This window comes from Leptonychotes weddellii, chromosome 1 (assembly GCF_054177405.1).
Source record: "Leptonychotes weddellii isolate Sample4059 chromosome 1, ASM5417740v2, whole genome shotgun sequence".
NCBI lineage: Eukaryota > Metazoa > Chordata > Mammalia > Carnivora > Phocidae > Leptonychotes > Leptonychotes weddellii.
The window spans coordinates 8,758,466-8,781,400 of record NC_138369.1 but is presented as its reverse complement, the minus strand read 5'-3'; the positions used below and the strand labels follow the sequence as shown (position 1 = coordinate 8,781,400).

The following is a 22,935-nucleotide window of genomic DNA, read 5'->3' as shown; positions in this document are numbered from 1 at the left end:
GGCACGCCTGAAGCCCGAGACTCTGATTGGTCGCCCGAGAAAGCATCGCTGCGGCGGCCTGGCCTGGATCGGCGGCGCGGGCCAGGGGCGGGCTCACCTGGCCAGGCCTGCAGCAGGTAGTGCAGCACCTCGATGTGGCGCTTGAAGTCCACTGCGTTGGTGAGGCCCGGCCCAGAGCTGCGGATGCGGGGCCTGGCGGGTGCCTGGCGCGCCGGCAGCAGCACGGGACCGAAACACACGGCCAGGTTCTGCGGGGTCATGCGGTTGTGGGCGTGGAAGGAGGAGACGAGGCGCAGGTGGTCCAGGAGAAGAGTCAACGTGGCCTGAGAGAAGACGGTTGGGAATCACGAGGCGGGTGAAGCTGGCCCCCTGTCAAACCTGAGGGGAGACTAAGGCGGCCCAGAGTGGGGAAACTCGAGATCTCAGAGCTGGTTGATGGCTGAGCTAAGGCTTTGATATCAGTATCAAATGATATAAGGGGAGACGGAGGACGAAGGCAACTTAGCTGGCTTTGTTTTCACTTTCCTGTGCCTGTCCCATCCTCTCTGTATTAAGCAGGGCTAGCATTAATCCTGTGTTAGGGTTTATACCCCATGAGGGTATTGAGGCACAGAGGGTCAGGACTTCTCCAGGATCCCACAGCCGGGAACCTCCCTTGTGGGTAGGTTGACAGACCTGTATTCAGAGCCTGCATTTTTGTGATATCCTGGCTGTGCAACCTTGGGCAACTCACTTAACTGCTCTGGGCCTAGGTTTCCATAGCTATGAAGTGGGGATACTGATAGCACCTACTTTCTAGGGTTGTGACAGTGCCTCAAGTTCATGTACATCATGGGCTCAGGTGTGGGTGAAACACTCTACTGGTGTCAGCCCAGTCAGTCCTGCCCACTCCCACCAGGTCCAACTTACCCTCTCCACATCTGGCAGGCAGTTGAGGAGCCCACGGGTGCCCTCGGTGCTGGAGGGTGCCCTGCTTGGGGGTCCTTGGGCCATGGCCTCCAGCACCACCTGATAGAGGGGCTGGGTGATGAGCGGGGTGGGCAGTTCCCGAAGATAATCCTTGAGGATGCCTGTGGACACAGGGCCCACTCTGGTCAGGGCATCCCTGGCTTCTGAGGCTGGAGGGGTCAGCTGGGGCTGGGAGGGGGAAGAGGAGGACAGGCACAGGAAAGTGAAAACAAAGCCAGGCAGAAAGGGTGAGGTCCCAGAGCAGAGGGGTCACAGGGACTCCCTTGAGGTGAAGTTTGAAGAGGGAGCAGGCAGGGGACAGGAAGGGCATGCTGACCAGTGATGACATTGATATCAGGATACAGGTCCTCAGAGAGGCAGACGGCTGCACTGTCCCGCTCAAAGGCATCCCGAAGCTCTTTCTTCACGGCTGCCGAGCCACACAGACGGTAGAGCCCCACCACCTAGGGGTGGGGACAGAGAGAGATCTTCTTGCCTGTGCTACAAACGGATCAGGGCCGGGTGGGGTGGGGGCTGGAGGTCTGGGTCAGGGTGGCAGTGGGCAGAGGGGTTGGGGGCTGGCTGTGGCTTCACCAGCTGCCTTCCTGCTCCTCTGACACCTGTCATGGGGTCCCCACCTGGCTGCCTGAACAACCTGGCCCTGGGAACCCTCTGCTTGGATCATTCGTCCCGGCACCACCCTCCTTCTCAGCTCACTTGTCACCTCCTCTGGGAAGCCCTTCCTGACTACTCCAACCAGCATCAGACCCTGCTTTAAGCTCTCCCAGCTTCTTCACTCTTGTGCCAGCCCCAGTTTTACACCTGTGAGTTACTGGAATCATGTCTTTTCTCCCATCGGACTCTGAGCTCCAGAAGGTCTGGGACCATGTATTACTAAATGGATGGATGACCTATGGGTTCTGGGCTGGGTGCTATGGTCTAGGGGAGCCTCCCGCCCTTGTCTAAGCTGGGAGTGGAGCTAGCTGTGTCTCAGGCAGGGCGGATGTGTGGGGAAGGCCTGGCCTCTGTTTGCTGGGTGTCCTGGGGTGTAGGTCTGAGGGCCAGCTGGAATGGGGCAGGGGGCTCACCCGCAGCCCTCGGCGCTCGATCTGCCCAACACACTTCTGGATGATGAGGGGCACCTGGCCCGGGGGCTTTTCCCGCTCCACCAGCAGCGGCAGGGGCAGCCCAAAGACTCGGGGCTCAGCTGTGCCTGGTGCTTCCTGCTGCTCTGACAGGGTCAGCTTGGCATACAACAGCCCCTGGGGCTCCAGGCGCACTGCCAGTTGCTGGGCCTGGCAGCCTGAAGACGCAAGGGGATCTGTGGGGTCTGGCCCCACAGGCTCTATGCCCTGGCCCCCTGCTCCAAGCCACACCCCCACCCTGGACACTGGGGGAAAGGGAGATCTGCATCCTGTGCCCACCGCTCCTCCCTTGCAGCCAGGTATCCTACCTCGGAAGACTGTGGGTAACAGCACAGTGCCCTGGGCGCAGGGCCGGTGCCGCCGGACACCGGGGTCCCACGCCAGCACCAGGGCCCGCAGCAGCCGGGCAGCCTCGAGTTCCAGGTGGAAGGTGTGGTCCAGCCGCAGGAAATCCGGCCCCCCCCTCAGTGGCCCCGTTCGGGCCCGGGCCACCCCATCCACCTGCAGTAGGCAGCAGAGGTCTCTTGGGGTGGCCCCGGGTGCCGGCCGCAGCCCCCCCAGCCCGTACAAGTGTAGGCTGAGGCGGCCCCAGAGTGCGGCGGGGGGTGCTCGGGCTGATGGGCCCACCTCGTAGGGCCGGAAGGCAGTGGGCGATGGAGGCCCTGCTGGGCGCTCCGGTGAGTCACCATCACTGAGGTAACCGGCCCGAGGGCCCCGTGTGGCCCCAGCCCCTGCTGCCCGTCCCGGCGTCCCCACACTGCTATCCAGGTGGTAACGGCTGATGACGGAGCCCTCGGGGGCAGCCCTCTCACGCTCTCGGCCAGCCCGGGTGCCCCGCAGGCTCAGTCGGCGCCGCAGGTCAGGCAGCTTCTTCATCTTCATGGAGAGGCGCCTGGCTGGGCCAGGGGACTTCGTGCGGGAGGCTTTGGTTGGGGGGCTGGCAGGGGCTGTGCCTGGGGAACAGCAGATCTCAGGGTTCGGAAGCGTGGGCTTGGGACGGGGGTGAGGCTTGTGGTCATCTTGGGGGGCTGGAGGTATGAGGCTTGTGCTCACCTTGTGAGGCCGGGCCCTCTAGTTCAGCTGAGCCTGGTTGTGGTCCCCCGGGCTCAGGTGCCAGGGGTCTGGAGTCTTCCTCAGGGATAGGGTTGTACCAGATTTCACCAGCGGGCTCCCCACTGCCAGGTGCCCTGGGACCCAAAGCAGCCTCTTCCGGTGGCTTGGCCCCACCCAGCACCCATCGGCGGCTGCTGGGCTCCAGGCTCTGCAGGTAGGCCCCCCGAGCTGGGCTCCGAGATGCCTCAGGGCTTGGGGGCCCCTCTGCTCCAGCCTGGGACCCTTCGGGAGCCTGGGGCTCTGGCTCTGGAGGACTGGGCTCCGGGCGCTGGGCTGGGCGGCCTGGCAGAGAGCAAGGGGAGTGAGACCCAGCTGCCCCCAGTGCAACCCCAGGCCGCTGGCTCTTTCCCCAGCAGGGGCCAGGGCTGGGGTGCACACAGTGCTGGCACTCACTCCACGAGTTTGTTTGGAATGGGCGGGCAAAGGCCAGCAATCTCATTGGTTGCCAGCTTAGAGCCCACCTGCTCTTAGGTCCTGGGGTCCCAAATGGTGTCCCTCCGCCCTTCAACCTCAGGTGTCCAGTGAGGTATCTCCAGACCTGGGCCCTGCATTCTCAGCTCTACCTCCCACCCCTGGCATGGAGCTCTGTCCCTGTCCTTTCTTACTGGGTGGCTTTGGGCAAGTTGCTTTCCATCTTTGAGCCTCAGAGCCCTCCTGTGAAATGGGGAAATTCAATGCCCCCCTCCGGGGAGGCATCAGAGAACTCGTGGGGACTGCTTCCTAGGCATCGGGTTATGGTCAAGCACGCAGCCCACAGTGAAGGCTGGCTTGCTCCTTTCGGAAGACAGGAGCAGACGCGACAACTAGTGCTGGGGTCCCCCTTTCTACAGCACTCCCCCCACCCACCACCCCTTGCCTGTCTTCTAGACTCTGCTCCCATCCTGGAGTGGGCCCTGTCTCTCAGCCCAGTCCAGATCCCCACAGTCAACGCCTTGGGGCCTCCCCTTTGCTCCCTTCTCCCTTCTCTGACATCCTGGGCTGTTTCCTGTCTGTGTTTGTGCGTGGGCACCCCTGTCCCTTCTCTCTGCTCTAGGAACCTTGGGAATCTTTGGGAAAGGATTGGGGGCGGAGGGGGGGGGGAAGGTCAGATCGCAGAGTCGTCAGGCCTCCCTCCTTTAACTCCTTCCTTCCCGGACTTTCCGTCCCACGCAGCTCCCAGCTCTAGTTTGCTGGTGGACTCCCTCCTCTGGTCAACTCTGATTTCCAACGCCCTGGGTCCTGTCTCGGGGGTCTCTATTAGTAGCTTGTCCAAAGAGCTGTTTAAGTCACTTTATTGGCTCTGGGCAAATGACCCAACTGCTCCGTGCCTCAGTTTCCCCGCCCGTCTAAAAGGGAGAGTTTCCTAGGGCTGCTTAAGGTGGGCGCAGCTGCAGTCACTGGTTAATAGGTGGAAGGGGGCTGGGGGGTGGCCACTGTGGCTGATGCACCGCCTCTCTCCCTCCTCTGCAGGAGTTCGCTACCCATCTCCCGTCCCGGGTCTCCAGGGCGCAGGGTGTCCCAGCCTGGACTGACTGGGCCCGTTTGCCAGCTTCCCAACTCCTCCTCCCCTCCACCCTCCAGGCGCTCGGTCTCGGCCCCATTTCCTGTCAGGGACGAGGCCCCCTCCCGGGCCTCGCAAGGAGCCCGCAGCGCCGGCATCGCGAGCCAGGCGCACATAACGGTCCGCGCCCCCCTCTCCCCCCCGCCCAGCCCCTTCCTGCCAGGACCCCTGCCCGCTCTCTGTCCCCCACCCGGGGCCGCAGGGGACTCCGCGGGGCTCCCCCTCGCCCCCCAGCCGTCCCGCCTTGGAGCTCCGGGACCATCTCCCGGGCGGGGCGGGGTTCGGCGCCCCCTCCTCGGCCGCCTCCCCGGCTCACCGCGCTCCTTCGCGTCCGACTTTTTCCGGGGAAGTTTCTCCCGGCCCCGCAGGCGGGAGAAGGTTTTCCTGAGCAGCGGCTCGGCCATGCTGGGGCCCGGGCCGGGCCGAGTGCGCGCCCCGGGCTCCGGCCGCGCCGCCCCCCGCCCTCCCCAGCCCCGCCCGCCCCCCGCTCCGCGCCAGCAGGAAGCGCATTCCGGGAATGCTTGGCCCAAACTTTTTTTTTTTTTTTTCACCTTCCCGCGGCCTGAGCGAGCGATGCTGGGATATGTAGTCGCCCGGGCCTGGTGGGGAGGAGATGGGGGCTCTATGCTACCTTCCTCGCTCCAACTGTGAATATCTTGGCACAGTCCTGAGCCCTAGTCTTCCCTCTTACCCACCCGCTCCTTTGGTGATCGAATACAGCAAGTTCTCTCGGGTTTACCTTCAAAACGCATCCTGCGCTTTTTTCCTCCCCTTTCCCCCATCTACTGCTCCAGCCTGGTGCAAGCCCTGGCCTCACTCCATTCATTCCACAACACCTTCTCTTCTTTAGTCTCTTGGATGCCACTTGGGTCTCTCCCAATTTTCCCATCCCCTAAATTCCAGTTACTGCAGATGTTTAACAGACCATCTCCAAACTAGTGGTGTTAAAAGCCATTTTATGATGCCCACAGATGCTGTAGATAAGGAATTTGGGCAGGGCAGAGCTGATTTTGATTGTTTCTGCTCTTTGGTTGGAAAGGCTTTGAGGTTTAGGGGTGACTCCACAAATAGGGGACTGGAATCATCTGCAGGCATGTTCACTTCCAGGGCTTGCAACTGATCACAGCTGAGGGCTGGGACCTCTTCACAGGCTGTGGACTAGGGCAGCTACATGGGCCTCTCCCTCTGGCCTGGGCTTCCTACCAGCAGGTCAGTAGTCAGGGTGGTCAGGTTTCATACGACGGCCACCCAGGACGAAAGTCAACAAGACCGAAGCTGCATTACCCTTCCTAACCCAGCCTTGGGTGTCATGTGTCACTTCTGGCACTTGAATCTGTAGATTCAAGAGGAAGGGACATAGACTCCACCCCTCTCAGTGGGCCTTATGTCAAGGTGACCTTGTGAAGAGGATGTGGAATGGGAGATATTGTGGCCGTCTTGGAAAATTTAACCTGCTTCACTCCTACATTCCATTCTCCAGAGTGGACTTAAAAACTGAAGCCAGATTATGGCACACCCCTGCTGTACAGTCTTTCCATGACTGCTCACCCCACCTAGAATAAAGATTCCCAGTAAGACTTCTAGCCTCATTTCCTTTGTTGTCCCCATTGCTTACCATGACCTCCTCTCTGGTCCTCTTTTACATCAACCTGTACCTGTCCCAGGCCCTTTGCACATGTAGTCCCCTCTGTCTGGGAAGCTCTGGTTTTCCTGAATTTGCCTCTTTCTCATCCTTTAGTTTCAAGAGCACCCTCTTGGGAGGCCCTCCTTGAGTATCCACCACTGTCCACTCATTATTACCTCATTGTGTTTCATTTCTTTGAACATTCTCATGGCTTGAACTTAATAGCTTCAGTGTTTGTTCTAGTGTATCTGTGTCCTTGTCAAAACTGGGACTCCACCTGATGCACATCTGTCTAGTTCACTGCTGAGTGTTCACATAAGAGATCAGGTGCCAGGTGCCAGAGGCCTGGATAGAAGGGGTGGCCAAGAGGCTTGCATAGAGGAGATTGTGTGTGTTTGCTTATCATGTATCTCAAAGCGGATCTCTGTGTTTATCCTACTTGGAGTTTGTTGAGCTTCTTGGATGTGCAGATTCATGTCTTTCATCCACTCTGGGAGGTTTTTTTTGGCCATTATTTCTTCAACTATTTTTTCTATCCCTTTCTCTTCTCTCCTTTTGGGACTCCCATTATGCATATGTTAGTATGCTTGTCAGTGTCCCATGGGTCTCTCAGGTTCTGTTCATTTTTCTTGGACGTGTGTTTGGGAGGAGTCAGGCTGGAGAGTGGTGGGATACGCCCCAGGAGTCTTTGAGGTAGCTGCTGACAGTGGGGAAGAGGTCAGGGTCAAGACAATACCTGTTCACAAGTCCCAGGCAAGGGGGACAAAAGGGGGGCCCATCAGGGTATCCCAGCACCTCAGAGAAGCTGGAGGCTGATATGGGAATGAAAGCAGCCCTTGGCCCCACCCATATCACACCAAATGATTAAAAACCACTCACACAGCATATCTATGTCTATCATCTATCTATCTATCTATTATTTATTTATTTATTCATTCATTCATTCATTCTTGGTAACAGAATATTCTTTTAACAGTGTTTCTCTTCTTTTCCTGTTGCATTTATTTGGCTAATTTATTTAGCTCATTTAATTCACTGTTGGCTATGATTCTTTCTCAGCAGCCAGAAATCCTTGGTAAGTGTTAATAAAATGGTTATGAATACTGAGTTTCACATTTTGTGAAGTCTGGATTTTGGTAGCTGCTGTTTGGATTTAGGAGCCTGTGTGTGTGTATTCTCTTTCCCCCAAATGTTCTCACTGGCTGCAGACATGATGCACTGTACTTATGGTGCCCGATGGATAAATCTAGCCCCCAGCAAAATGTTGAAAGAAGAAATGCAGGTGGAGGGGGCTGGTGAGGTTTGAGCAGAGCTCTGCACCTCTGTGGCAGACAGTGGGGGTTGGTGGATATGAACCCCAGCTCCCTCACCCCTCATGTGGGATGATGGAAGGTGTATCTTCCACATCGACCCCCCCAGATCCCCATGGGACCAAGCTCCAGCTGCCACTGGAAACTTGAATATCAGTACACTCTTTACTGACTTCCTTCCCTTCTCTTTCTCATTTCTCCACCCCCTTCCAGCATTTCCTGGATCACTTCCCAAACAAACTCCCTGCACTTGAATCCTTATCTCAGGGTCAGCTTCTAGAGGACCCCAAATGCAGACATTCTTTCTAGGCCTCAGTTTCTTTGTCCATCCAAAAGGAAGGATAACTCCCCCTGTTACCAAGGTGTGGGGGTGGGGATAATGGAAGCGGGGCATGTGTCTGTGGGCTGAGCCTCCTGTCTGCCATCTCCCTGGGATCCTTAGTTCCTGGGAATGGAAGTTGGAGAAGATCACGGGGAGCAGGCTCCCAGCTCTCCCTGCCCACTTTTGTCATTCCCAGTTGTCCCTGTGCCTGTGTTAGTCACCTTCCAGGGTGAAGAGGCCCTTGCCTGACTGAGAGTCCATCCTTACAGGAGCCAAGGAAGAGGTGGTAGCCCAGAGATGTCCCCCAGGGCAGCATCAAGCAGCTAGAGGGAGAGAGGGTGGCCAAGTCACCACGTCACCATGAGGCAGCTTCCTGAGGTGGGATATGGCATCACCTGGCAGGCAGTTAGTGGGGCAGCATACCTTGGCCAGGACTTCCCAGGGGCCCTTGGCAAAGCCCAGCAGGCCAGCTGTGGAGCTGAAGCTGAGGTGCAACAGAGCCTCCAGCCCCCCTTGCAGTGCCCTCCTTCCATCAGCTGCAGGTCTGCTGGGCTCTCCTGTTGGACAGGCCCCTGTACACACCCCAGGACTTCAGCAACTGGCCACCAGCAGCCATGCCAAGAGCTCTTGTCGTGTCCAGATTGCAGGACCTCTGGTTGTCCCAGAGAGAGGGGAGGCAGCCTGGAGAGGGGTGACGAACTGGTCAGCTGGGGCAAGTGGCCAGGGGTGGGAAGGGCCAGGCAGAGACCCCATGTCATTCCTTAGCTCCTCCCTCCTCTCTCCCAGGTCTCTGGGCTCAACTGCACTTCCACAAAAACATCTGGCCCTTGACTGGCTCCTGGGAGGTAGCCCCTAAGCCCTAGGAGTATCCTACTTGATAAGAATCTCTTTGTATATCTGGAAGCCATGCTAACAATGTGATTTATAGTGGGGGCCTTGGGCCACACTGTATCAGTTTAACCTGGAGGGGCCAGAGACTGAGAAACCAAGGTCAGCCACATGGGCAATCAGCCATGTCTCTGTGGCTGTTATGGGCTGAATTGTGTCTATACCAAATTGATATGTTGAAGCCCTAACCACCCCATCCTCCCCAGTTCCTCAGGATGTGACTATTTGGAGATAGGGCCTTTAAACTGTGATTAAATCAAGTGAAGTCTTTAGAGTGGGCCCTAGTCCAATAGGACTCTGTCCTCATGAGAAGAGGACATTTGGACACAGGATGTGTGCACAGAGGGAAGATCATATGAGGGCACGGGAGATCATATGAAGGCACAGAAGATGGCCATCTACCAGCCACGGAGAGTCAGGCCCCAGAAAGAATCAAGTCTTCCGATGCTTTGATCTTGGACTTGTGGCCTCCAGAACTGAGAAAATAAATTTCTCTTGTTTAAGCCACCGCATCTGTGGTGTTTTATTATGGCAGAAGTAGGAAACTAATACCGATGAACTCTCAGGACAAGAAGACTCAGGAGCTTCCCTGGTTGGCAGTATACAATGTGTGTGGTCGAACATCATCGCTGGGAGAATTAAGTGCTGTCCACATGAATCCACAGGGAGGGGACACCTGGTCCCCTGGTGGCTGGTCCCTTCTGGACCCTGCCCCATGTGCCTTTTACCTTTGCTGATTTTAATCTCTATCCTTTCCCTGTAATAAACTGTATATAACAATTTTGCTGAGTTCTGTTGATGCCTTCTAGTGAATCATTGAACCTGAGGGTGGTCTTGGGGACTTCCCACTACACAGGTTCACAGAGATAGGAGTGACTCCCCAAATCCCTAGCAAATGTACTTTTGGGAGTAGGAGCTTCCCCTTCAGGACCTCAGGCTGAAGCCTTGCTGCACCTTTTCTCATCCCTTGCTAAAAGTGGCTTTCTTTTCCACCAGCTGATCCACCTGTTGTCCTCCAGCGCCCCACATGGGGCTGCAGCATGACCTTGGGTAAGTCACTCACCTGGGAGGCCATCCAACATGGTGGAGGGAGGGGTCAGGTTTTCAGGTCACACTACACTGGATTGGAATACTCCCTCGGCCCTGATCTAGCATATGGCCTTGGGACAGTCACTTTCCTTCTCTGAGTCTCAGTGTTTGAGTCTCCCAAATTGCTTTGAATCACCCAACAAAATCCCATGTGTAGAGAAAGAAGTGTTATTGTGCTGTAATACTGGCCAGGGTCACTCTGTTCCTTCAGACCCCAATAAATGGGCTCAAGCCCCTTCTGACACCCTTGCTGAAATTTTGGAGAATTACCAGATGATTATTTTCTCATGGTCTCCTGTTACTGCTGAATTAAATAGCTTCACGGTGAGCTCGCTCTTCCTGGTTTCCGGGATGAAGTGCACTGGCCTCTCTCCTTGGTTTCACCAAGGTTCCTGGGTGTGTGACAGGTTTTACTGAGGCTGGGGGAGTGGAAGGAGAGTTTACATTGCATATCACAGCAACTTAATCTTGACTGTTAGATGTCTCTGTTCCAACCCAGCCTACCTCCTAGAGTCTTGCCATTGTACTGCCTTCCCATTTGTTCATTTGTTCATCCATTCATTTGTTCATTCATTCATTCGCTCAGTCAGCAAGTATATTTTCAGTGGCTGCTGTATGGATTTGGGCAAGATAAGCAAGAAAACATGGTCTCTCAGCTCTCAGCTCACAGTTAAGTGGGTGAAATAGACATTCATCAGAGAATCATACAAATGAATATAAAGTCACTAATGTGATGAGGAGAATGAGGACTAGTGAATATCTTTGGGCAACTTGATATAGCTGGGATAGGGAGGGGGTGAGAGGCTTCTCTGAGGAAGTGGGGTTTGCCTTGAAATCTCAAAGCTGAGGAGGCATTAGCTATGCAAAGTTCCTGTGGCACCATCTATCCCTTCATTTTCTGGTCCTGGGATTCAGCCCCTTTCACCTCTCACTCTTTGGTCCCTGTTGGTCTCTCTGCTTCTTGTCACTCCCATCCATGTGTACCAGGATTTGCAAACTAGAGCCTGTGGGCCAAATCTGGCTCTTGAACTATGAGCTATTTTTAAAAATTTAAAATGGTTGGAAACAAATCAAAAGAAAACATTTCATGAGCTACTTTTGATAATTTTGTTTGATAATTAAAACTTTAAACCTAGTGTCTATGAAGGGAGCCTTAGTGGTAACCGTAGGATTAATGTGCCCAGTTATATGTAATGTTAGAAAGCTCACACTGGATGGCAGATTTGAGACAGGATTTTCTGTCTTGCAAATTAATTAGGTTTTTTCCTGAGATCCTGGAGCCCAGCCAGTTGATACAGAAGGTGAAAACTTCCTCCTGATTTCCTTTTTATGGGTGACAATTGAAATATTTTGGTAGTTGAGATATTTGGGAACCCATGTTGCCAGGTAGTCAAATTAGAACCTAAAGCAAGTATGTGGGAGGGTTTCTGGGGTGAGGGGAGAAAAGGAGTGAACATACGCCAGTCACTAAAAACCCAAACAGTCAGATCCACTTCGACAATATATTTTATACATACTCTATTTTACCACTACAATCTGGAGGGAGAGAAGCACACGGAAGGTAGATATATGTTGAGAATCTTTCTGAATCATTTTGATGATGTCAACACATTTTTTTTCCCCAAGAGTAAAAAAAAAGACTATTTCATGACATGTAAAATGATATGAAATTCAAGTTTCAATTTCTACTCTTTGATGTATTGTTTATGGTGGCTTTCATGCTGGAACAACAGAGATGAGTCATTATGACAGGCTGTATGATCTGTAAAGCTGATAATTACTATCTGGCCATTTATAGAAGGTTTTCTGAACCCCAATCCATGGGATGACTCATGAGTGGATTAATTCTGGGCCCCGCCCTACATCCCTGCTTCATGTCATGGTCCCCTCTGCCCTGTGGACCAATCCCCGTGGTGACCCCTGCTGTCCCCCATAACCTCCCACACACCCCACTCCCCTTGCTGTAGGCTGGGGACACACCTCCCCGTGATTTCTCTGAACAACCCAGGCTCCGTCCCACCACGGGAACTTTGCACATGCTCTCCCTCCCCGGGGACGATTACACCTGAGGTAGAGGAACTGGGCCAGTTTACAGCCGGGATAAATGTTTCTGAAATAGAGAAGCTTTAAATGCATTTTGTGAAACAACACTATTGCCACCTGGTGGCCATGTCCTCAAGCTGTAGCTGTAATTCTTTCAAAGCGTTTGGGGTGGTTTTGGGACCTTCCTCTCCAGGACCATGTCTATGGTAGGGAAAAACGGAAAATGTCTATGGAAAAATGCCCCAGGTCCGGTTCTCCTTTATCTCTGAACTAAAGGCCTACTTGGGTCCCACATCTCTACAGCCCTCCTTTTCATCCCCCACTTATCCCTGTGATCCCCAAACTTTAAGGCTCATATAAGCCCTGGGGGTTGCTGTTAAAGTTATGATTCAGTGGCTTGGGATGGTGTCTGAGTCTTCATTTCTAGCAAAATCCCCATGATGCTGATGTTCTGGTTCACGGATCTACTTGAGTATCAGTTTCTTCTTCTATAGAAAAGGGGTCAGCAAACTCCTTCTGTGGCGGGCCAGACAGTAAATATTTTAGGCTTTGTGCACCATAGAGTCTCTGTCAAGATTATTCAACTCTGCTCTGTAATTTGAAAGCAGTCGTAGGTGATACATAAATTAATGGGTGTGTTCCCATAAAACTTTGTGAGCACTAAAATTAGAATTTTATATAATTTTAATCTGTCATAGAATAGTCTTCTTTTATATTTTCCCCCAACTATTTAAAAATATAAAAACCATTCTTAGCTTGCAGGCCATACAAAAACAGGCTGTGGGTTGGAATAATTTGCACATCCTTGCTCTAGGCTCCAACTTCTAGACAACATCATGTGATGTTAAGATCTGGGACTTTGGGATGGGTCCTCTGTTTGAACTTTGGCAGCTTCATTTTGCAAGCCTCAGCTTCCTTATCTGTAAAATAGGAACTTATATCACCTACCTTTTAGGGTTGTTGTTTAAAATATAATGAGATAATGCATACAAAGGGCTTAGCACGTGCCCAGCATGCAATAAATGCCATTATTGTCAACACACTGAGACCCAGAAAATGAATCCATACAACTTAAATCCTTCATCTTTTCCTCCAGTTGTAACCCAGACTCTTAGTGAGTCATGGACTTGAGGAGATGTGGTCTTTGGATGATGCCAGCCCTTCCTAAACTCACCGTACTCATTTGCTAGGACTGCCATAACAAAGCACCACAAACCAGAGGAGAAACTTATTGTCTCACTGTTCTGGGGGCCAGAAGTCTGAGATCAGGTATCATCTGGGTTGGTTCCTTCTGGGGACTGTGAGGGAGGATCTGTTCCACGCTTCTGTCCTGGCTTCTGGTGGTTTGCTGGCAATCTCTGGCACTCCTTGGCTTGTAGAACCATCACCTTCATCTCTGCCTGCATCTCCACATGACCTTCTTCCTGTGTCTGTGTCCAAATTCTCCCTTTAGGTAAGATTGGCAGTCATACTGGATCAGGACACATCCTAATGACCTCATTTTAACTTGATTATCTCTGTAAAGACCCTATTTTCAGGTAAAGTCACATTCTGAGGTCCTAGGGGGTTAGACTTTGACACATCTTCTTTGGAGACACAATTCACCTCCCAACACTAACTTTCCATGCGTTCCAGTCCATCCTATCTGCTTGTTTCCGATCGTGCCTGTAGAATGAGATTGGGTTTGAAGTCAGGTGATGGACATCACAAGAAACACATGGACTCTGCAGCTAGTCCAAGGGCCTGTGTCCTCAGACAGAGGTCTGCGTACTCCCTGCTTCAGGGCCACCTGGAGAGCTTTTTAAAAAGGCAGATTCCAGGGTTCAGTGCCAACCTGTTGAATCACAATACCTGGGAGCCAAATGTCATTGCCTCTTATGATCCAATACATGGGGGGTGGGGTGGGGGAGGTGCACACGGGAGGCCTGATGATGACAAAGATCCCCAAAGTCATGGGCACAAGAGGTGGTCACAAGGTCCCCGTGAAACCAAGGCTGGTGGCTGCTGAAGTGTAAGAGAGGAGGATGCACGAGAGGGGGCTGATGCCCATGATGATGCCAAAAGCAAAAATCACCAGTTCGCTGGTGTGCGTGTCAGAGCAGGAGAGCTTCAACAGAGGCATGAGATCACAGAAGAAGTGGGGGATTTCGGAGCCAGCACAGAAGGTCAGTTGAGCCATGAGGCAGGTGTGCATGAGTGACCGGAGATTGCTGATCAGCCATGCCCCCACCCCCCCCAGCAACCCACAGACACAAGGGCTTATGATGACTGAGTAGCATAGAGGGTAGACAATGGCCACAAACCGATCAATGGCCATCACAGCTAGGAGGGAGCTGTCCATGGTCCCTAACAGGTGGAAGGTGTATATCTGAGCAAGGCAGCCCACAAAGGAGATGACCTGGTTCTGGGTCCAAAGGTTCACCAACATCTTGGGGACGGTGGTGGAAGAGAAGAAGGTATCGACGAGGGACAGTTTGGAGAGGAAGAAGTACATGGGCGTGTGGAGGCGGGAGTCTGTGATGATGGCCAGGACGATGAGCAGGTTCCCAAAGATGGTGACCAGGTACACAGAGAGGAACAGCCCAAAGAGGAGAGTATGAAGCTCTGGCTTTTCTGTGAGTCCCAGAAGGAGGAATTCTGAGACTCTGTTTTTTTTTGGTTTTTTGGTTCCATGGACAGCCTGTGTCTACTGCAAAGGAAAAAAGGGGAGAGGAAAGCAACACAAAGCTGGGAGTCAGAGATGGCGTTCCAGTCCTGCCCCCTGCCCCCGCTAAGATTGCAGAGTTCTGTGAAAATCTGTGGGTTTCTGTTTCTCCCCAACAAATCCATCCGTGCCAAAGATAGTTTGCATCTCAAAAACCTAACTCAGTTGTTTAGAGACAACTTAGGCATTGCCCATAAACACCTTTGTGTTTTCAGTGGAACAAAGCTTCGCAGAAAACAAAATTAAGCTGAATCAAGCCTAAACTGAAACCCAGCACAGGGAAAGGGAATCTGATCAGCCTCTTTTCTTCCTTGTCTTCCTTTCCCTTCATCTTTCTCTCTTTTCTCCCCTCCCTCCGTTTCATCCTTCCTTCACATGATACAGTTTTTGCATCCATTTCAGGTTAATGACCAAGGATACAAAGACAGTTCACACTTTTCCTCTGCTTCCAATGATGGCCAAATTTATTTGGGGCACTTTATGATCTTCTACCACATCATCACTACACTAGACCCTCTCTCATCCTTTGTGAGACGCACCCAATACATGCTCAGGAGGACGTAGAGACCATGGATGAACCCAGAAAGCTGGTTAAATGGAGATTTAAAAGAAAACTTCCATGGTAAAAAAAGAGTATCTGGAGATTTAAAGCTAATGGTATTTTGGAAGTATATTTTGCCATTAGTAGTAGGTTTGCAGGACAAAATTTTTTATATTCTCTTATGTTCTAGAGAGGTTGTCACTAGAAATTGAAAGAGTTTTTTACCCTCAGGAAAATATACATTGTTATAGTATGTCAAACAGCTGTTTAAGAAGTTTATTCAAAATAAAACTCCCAGACACAGCCTGGATGGTTCAAAGGTAAGCTGGTTTCATAAAAATGACAAAAATGTGCCCAAATGCCTGTTTGATGGAAAGCAAATTGTGCCATGTGCTTATTCCTGTAAGAAATATGATGACAAAAAAAGTGAGTTTATAAAAGAACACTCTGCTATGAATGGATATGAAAATAGTGGCCAATGTGAGACCAACATTTAAAGAAATGCCCACATGTAGGCATGTTGTGATAATATTCTTGTTCACCCATTTAACACTGCTAATGGGGATGACCCTGGTTTTACTTCCCCATGTACTTAGAAGGGAAGTGGGAGTTCATCCTTGGCCATTTTAATCCGCAGAGTCAGAGGTAACTTTTGAACTCCTCTCTGCTTTGGCTTCAGCAATTTGGGACTTAGGAGCAGCTTCATGTCAAAAGCCCAAAGAAAGCATATGTTTATCCCATCCACACGAGACTGCCAAAGCCTGGTTGCATTTGCCTTTCCAGGTCTCCATCCCCTGGTGTGCACAGTGATTCTTCCTTTCACTTGTGAACATTTATAGAGAGTGTGTTAGGTGCCACATATTTCTCTTACAATACAAGAATGATATAGAAAAAGCCCAGCATGGCATGACTCACCACGTTTTTGTAAAACCTCAATATTGACTCTTTTCAGCAAAGAGAGGATCTTCTTTAACTCATTGCTTACCTGGTTAGGTCCCCATGTCTTAAAGGCAATTGAGAACAAGAACACAACAGAGGCGTTTAGTGACCATATCTGTAGAGTGTTGAGCCTTCTTTTTCTTCTTCTTCTTTTTTTAAGATTTATTTATTTATTTCAGAGAGAGAGCGAGCTGGAGGGTGGAGCAGAGGGAGAGGGAGAGAGAAACTCAAGCAGATTCTGTGTTGAGCACAGAGCCTGACGTGGGTCTTGATCTCAAGACCCATGAGATCATGACCTAAGCCAAAACCAAGAGCCAGGCGCTTACCTGACTGCGCCACCCAGGTACGCAGAGTGTTGAGCCATCTTAGGAGTCACGGGTTCTTTATGTGCAGGTCTCTCAACATCCAGGAGAGGGAGATGGTGTTGACCACACCTGACAATGAGGAGCCAGGCTGAGAGCGATGCTAGGGGGCCCTCAGCTTGCACCTGCACCATGTCCCATCTGGACAGATTTATTTTTACTCTCTCACATGCCATTGCTTCTCTGAGTGCGCTTCATGAGAAGAGGCATTTCAAAGCTAAACTCTGCTGTCAATACTTGCTAGGAAAACCATTCAATCACAAGCATCTAAAATTATTATCACTCTGCCTTCCAAGGAATGCTGGTCTCCAGAAAGATTTAAGGTTAGCTGAAGGGGGATCAGGATGTATATGGGAGAACACAGTAGGTAGATAGGTGTGTATAGGAGAGGTTATATGTGACTCTGAGGTGTTGTGAGAACAAGGGGAGGGATGCAAATATCTGCCATGAGGAGCAGGACCCCTGGAGGTGGAAGAGGTGTTGAAAGGGGGCTTTCAGGAAGGGAAGCAGCATAATCTCCTCTTTGGTAACCTCAAGAGATTGCTAGCCAAATATTTTACTACTTATTGTGATTTTTCAGAGTTCTGTTTGAGGCTTTGAAGGTGATGCTTAGGTTCCTCTGGGCTGCATACATTATTGAGAGTCCCTTCTTGGCAACACATGTGCAGCTGTCCTTGGGTATTGACATGAAGTCCTTGGGTGCACTAGAGGAGTGGTTCTCAACTGTGAGCTGTATCAATGTCTCCCAGAGGGCTGGAGCCATGCCCTGGAGTGTCTGGGGTGGGCTTGAGAATCAGCACTTCTGGGAAGTTCCCAGGGATGCTGATGCTGCTAGTCAGGGGACCACATCTGGAGAACCACCACCCACAGTGGAGAGAACTGTTTTTCAATCTCTCTCATTTGTGTGGGTGTCCCTCAACTGCAGACTCTAACTGTTCTTTCTTCTCATGACCTGCTACAGAGGGTGTGCCCTCTGTGCCCTCTATCCACTCAGAGGGTGTGGAATTGGTCTCAGACACTTCTCTCTCTGGGTATCCAGAAACGGAAGGATTTCCTCTTTCCCAGTCCCGTCCAGCTCACTCTCCTTCCCCATCCCTCACTCACTCACGAGGATGGTATCACCAAGAGGATGGTCTTGGCAAACCTCCTTCTCCATTGACTTCCAGAAGATCCTGAGGTCAGTGCTAAGCCCTCAGGAAGGGCAGAGGGAGACCACTCAAGTTGTGGTGGCTGAGACAAGTCTGATGTCTGGGTGGGGGCAATGATGTGTTGGCCCCGCCTGGGGCAGGTGAGCAGGGGGCCAGGGACGCAGTAGGATATTTACAGTTTGGGGGCTCTTGGGGACTCTATCCCCATGGCTCCTTGTTAAGAAAGAAAATGCTAATTGTTTTGTTTCCATTCTTGCCACATGTGGCTTATTCCCTGGGGTATGTGCACTCTCAGGTGACGGAGGGGTGAGGAGATGGAAAAGTCACCAGGGATTCACTCTCACTGAACACTCCCCTCCACCCCCAGCCAAATCCTCTCCTAGCCCAGACTGAGCCTCATAGCAGTTCCTAGGCAGGGAGGTCTGGTGGTCCAAACTCTCCACAGGGCACTCAGATGCCTGAATCAATGTCATTTCATTCATTCTGTCATGATGGGAATTCAACAAAGAAGAGAATTTATGCAGTCTGGTTTGCCAAGGAAAGCTCCTAGAAAGTCAGAAAAGTCAATAAGGGCAAATGAATGAATTTATCAAACAATTCTTGTCACCTGCCATAGGTCAGATGCTGTGCTTGACTTCAAACCACATCCTTGTTAAAAATGCCCTCCTGGGGGAAGAATGAAGGGGGGGAAATCAGAGGGGGAGATGAACCATGAGAGACGATGGACTCTGAAAAACAAACTGAGGGTTCTAGAGGGGAGGGGGGTGGGAGGATGGGTTAGCCTGGTGGTGGGTATTGAAGAGGGCACATTCTGCATGGAGCACTGGGTGTTATGCACAAACAATGAATCATGGAACACTACATCAAAAACTAATGATGTAATGTATGGTGATTAACATAACATAATAATAAAAAAAAATGCCCTCCTGTCAGCCGCATGAAGGGCTCAGTCTTCATTAACCCTACCAAGTGCACTTTGCATGGGGATTAGGGAATCTCTGTTCTACTCTTGCCACCAACAATGTTGGTGAGCCTTTGTTGGGTTGCTCACATCATGACCCTAATTTCTGCTCCCTTATATCCTGGAATCCTTTTCTTTTTACCTTCTCTTCCATTGGCTTTCTGTTGTCTTTAAAAAAATTTCTTTTAAAATGTGTACAGTCTAGGTCCCCATCCCTCCAGTTCTGAACAAGCCCCCTCAATGGATTGTCCCTATTAATGATTTTTTATATAACCTTCCAGAGTCTCTTTACACACACACACACACACACACACACATTCTCCCCTCTTTTTTACATGAAAGTAGCATACTATAATACTGTTCTTCATCTTGCATTTCTTACTTAATTTATTTTTTAGTGTTTTTTAAATTAATTTCAGAGGTAGAATTTAGTGATTCATCAGTGCATAGAACACCCAGTACTCATCTTATCTGCTGCCCCTTACTTTTTTTATTATTATTATGTTATGTTAATCACCATACATTACATCATTAGTTTTTGATGTAGTGATCCACGATCCATTGTTTTCGTATAACACCCAGTGCTCCATGCAGAACGTGCCCTCCTTAATACCCATCATCAGGCTAACCCATCCCCCTACCCCCTCCCCTCTAGAACCCTCAGTTTGTTTTTCAGAGTCCATCGTCTCTCATGGTTCGTCTCCCCCTTCGATTTCCCCCCACCGCTTCATTCTTCCCCTACTGCTATCTTCTTTTTAAACATATATTGTATTATTTGTTTCAGAGGTACAGATCTGAGATTCAACAGTCTTGCACAATTCACAGCGCTTACCAGAGCGCATACCCTCCCCAGTGTCTATCACCCAGCCACCCCATCCCTCCCACACGACCCCCCACTCCAGCAACCTTCAGTTTGTTTCCTGAGATCAAGAATTCCTCATATCAGTGAGGTCATATGATACATGTCTTTCTCTGTTTGACTTATTTCGCTCAGCATAACACCCTCCCAGTTCCATCCACGTCGTTGCAAATGGCAAGATCTCATTCCTTTTGATGGCTGCATAATATTCCATGATATATATATACCACATCTTCTTTATCCATTCATCTGTCAATGGACATCTTGGCTCTTTCCACAGTTTGGCTATTGTGGACATTGCTGCTATAAACATCGGGGTGCACGTACCCCTTCGGATCCCTACATTTGTATCTTTGGGGTAAATACCCAGTAGTGCAATTGCTGGATCATATGGTAGCTCTATTTTCAACTTTTTGAGGAACATCCATACTGTTTTCCAGAGTCTGCCCTTTACTTAATTTATTTTGGTGGTATTTTCATAGCCTTAATTTTTTTTACAGCTCTTTATTTCACATGAGTAGATGGTGCCACAATCTATATCAATTTTCTTTCTTTTTTTTAATTTTATTATGTTATGTTAGTCACCATACAATACATCATTAGTTTTTGATGTGGTGATCCACTATCCATTGTTTTCGTATAACACCCAGTGCTCCATGCAGAACGTGCCCTCCTTAATACCCATCACCGGGCTAACCCATCCCCCCACCCCCCTCCCCTCTAAAACCCTGTTTGCTTCTCAGAGTCCATAGTCTCTCATGGTTCATCTCTCCCTCCAATTCCCCCCCCCTTCATTTTTCCCTTCCTTCTCCTAATGTCCTCCATGTTATTCCTTATGTTCCACAAATAAGTGAAACCCTATGATAATTGACTTTCTCTGCTTGACTTATTTCACTTAGCATAATCTCCTCCAGTCCATCCATGTTGATGTAAAAGTTGGGTATTCATCTTTTCTGATGGCTGAGTAATACTCCATTGTATATATGGACCACATCTTCTTTATCCATTCATCCGTTGAAGGGCATCTCGGCTCTTTCCACAGTTTGGCTATTGCAGACATTGCTGCTATGAACATTGGGGTGCATATGGCCCTTCTTTTCACTACATCTGTGTCTTTGGGGTAAATACCCAGGAGTGCAATTTTCTTTTTTTTCATCAATTTTTTTTGATGAATGTTTCCAGTTTTTGCTAAAAAGAATACTTTGTACACATATTATTTCACACTTCATCATGTCCAACAGGATATATTAATGGAATCACACAGTGTGTAGGCTTTCGATAGAGCTTGGCTTTTTACACTTAGCGTAATATTCTTGAGATTAAACTAAGTGGTTGCACGTATCAATAGTTCCTTCCTTTTTATGACTAAGTAGTATCCATGGTATAGATGAACTGTAATGTGTTTTCCAGTTATTCACAAAAGGTTGTTTCCAATTTGGCTATTACAAATAAAGCTGTTATGAACATTCATGTGCAGGTTTTTGTGTGGACATACGTTTTCATATCTCTGAGAATATGAGTGCTGGGTTGTGTCAGTGTATGTTTAAGCTTTTAAGAAACTATATATGTACTACTATATATATTTTATGTACACATATTTGTAAGAAACTAGATATAAAACTGTATATATTTTATCCATCATCTATCTATCATCATCATCATCTATCCATCCATCATCTATCTATATCAATCATCTATCCAGTACCCCAAAGCCTCTTTATGACTCCACATTTTTTTTTTAGATTTTCTTTATTTATTTGTAAGAGAGAGAATGAGAGATAGAGGGGAGATAGTCAGAGGGAGAAGCAGACTCCCCGCTGAGCAGGGAGCCCGATGTGGGACTCGATCCTGGGAGTCCAGGATCATGACCTGAGCCAAAGACAGTCGCTTAACCAACTGAGCCACCCAGGTGCCCCTATGACTCCACATTCTTATTCATCTCTTCTCTTCAAAGATAACCACTTTCTGGATTTCTAACACCTTAGATTAGTGTGCCTTTTCTTGAACATTAAACACAGTCATGTATAATTTTTTTCCTGTTGTTTTTTACTTAACATTGTATTTGTGAGAGTCATTACAGTTGCTGTGTATAACAGTAGTTTACCTCTTTTCACTGCTTTGCAGTATGACTTGGGTAAGATATTTTGAATTGAGTTTCTTTTTCTTGGAAAGGATCCCTAAAATTGATACCCAGTGTTTTGAGTGAGCATCATAGATAAAATATTCCAAAGGCCTGAGAATCTACATTGTAAGTGCTCAATAAACATTCTCTGTGAGAGCTTGGTTCAGTCACTCAGTTGGAGGATGGTAGAGCTCAGTCTGTTTGGTCTATTTTCATGCTACTAGGCACCTTCTCCTGTATATGCCTGCTGGTCTCTGGAAATGTTGGAGGCAGAAAAGTATAGTGGTTAAACTCAGACAAGCCTTAGCTCTGCCACTTGGTGGATGTGAGATCCCTGAGATGTAATTGAATACATCTGAGTCTTCCTTTCCTCACTTAAGATATGAGGATAATACTATTACTTAACCTCGTAGGCAGGTTGTGAGGTTTGTATGGCACAATGTATGTAAAGTGCATAGGGCAGCTATTGCATACAGTCGGCACTCAATAAAAGTGCCTGTGGTCATTGCACGTAGTTCCTTGGTGGTTTCTAGAGCTCAGCAGGCTTGCTTGTGTTTCCAGCACAGGACATGTTGCCCCAGATCTCAACCGACAGTGTTGCATTCTCAAAGTCATAGCCCTTAGTCAGATCTAGCCAAGAAGGAGTAATGTCTAGCTGGGTGGAAAGGGAAAGAGAATGGCTATTCTCATCAGTTTGATTGATTATAGCCAGGTATATAGTCAATGAGGAATGGGTTCACTTGAGGCAAAGTAGAAAGTTTCAGACTGTGCTTCTCCTTAATTTTGGGTGTTGCTGTTGGTCAATATGGTGCTCATAGGTAGAAGTCATGGTTGTAAAGAGCACTGAGCGAGGCTGTGTCCTGGCTCTCCTGCAGGTGGCAGGCACACCTTACTGTGCAAAGCTGGCCAATTGCCATGTACCTCTGACTTTGTACCTTTGTGCCTCTGGGCTTCTAGAGGCTGATGCCCTTGGCGCGATGTGTGTGGGGGATTGGGCCATTTCAGCACTATGGACACAGACCTTTAAGGATTTCTTGCTGTAATCAGGCACTTCTAGGTTTTTCCGTTGACAACAGTGGGCTGAACAGGAAGAGCTCTGGCTTTGCAAGCGGGCCACAGTTAGAATATCACTCCTATTCCTTACTTGTTGCAAAAATGTAAGCAAGTGGTGTCATCTCTTGAGTCTCAGTTTCTTTATCTGTGAAAAAGAATTGATAATTATTGCTGTTTGTCTCTCAGGACTGTTTCTGTGCATCCTCCTACCTCCCAAGTCTCGA

General features: G+C 49.7%; 2 protein-coding genes across 3 annotated transcripts in view; both read right to left on the bottom strand.

Moving 5' to 3' along the window:
* Positions 1–5,229, bottom strand: part of SYDE1 (synapse defective Rho GTPase activating protein 1) — a 6,774-nt gene extending 1,545 nt beyond the window's left edge. The window contains exons 1-7 of one of the 2 annotated variants that reach the window (XM_081814176.1): positions 5,063–5,229; positions 3,147–3,488; positions 2,402–3,046; positions 2,037–2,251; positions 1,286–1,412; positions 910–1,070; positions 79–323 (exon numbers count right to left, since the gene is read on the bottom strand). In XM_081814176.1, coding sequence (XP_081670302.1) covers positions 79–323; positions 910–1,070; positions 1,286–1,412; positions 2,037–2,251; positions 2,402–3,046; positions 3,147–3,488; positions 5,063–5,150 — 1,823 coding nt within the window. In that variant the 5' untranslated portion in view covers positions 5,151–5,229. Of the gene's footprint in view, positions 1–8; positions 324–909; positions 1,138–1,285; positions 1,413–2,036; positions 3,047–3,146; positions 3,489–5,062 lie in introns of those variants that run through there. The other variant, XM_081814169.1, reaches the window with a different exon arrangement.
* Positions 5,230–13,991: 8,762 nt separating this feature from the next.
* OR1I1 (olfactory receptor family 1 subfamily I member 1) lies at positions 13,992–15,274 on the bottom strand. Its single transcript, XM_081805436.1, has 2 exons — positions 15,266–15,274; positions 13,992–14,708 (listed from the first exon to the last, which is right to left on the bottom strand). Exons 1-2 carry the CDS (start codon positions 15,272–15,274, stop codon positions 13,992–13,994), a joined length of 726 nt encoding a protein of 241 aa, XP_081661562.1.
* Positions 15,275–22,935: the final 7,661 nt, after the last annotated feature.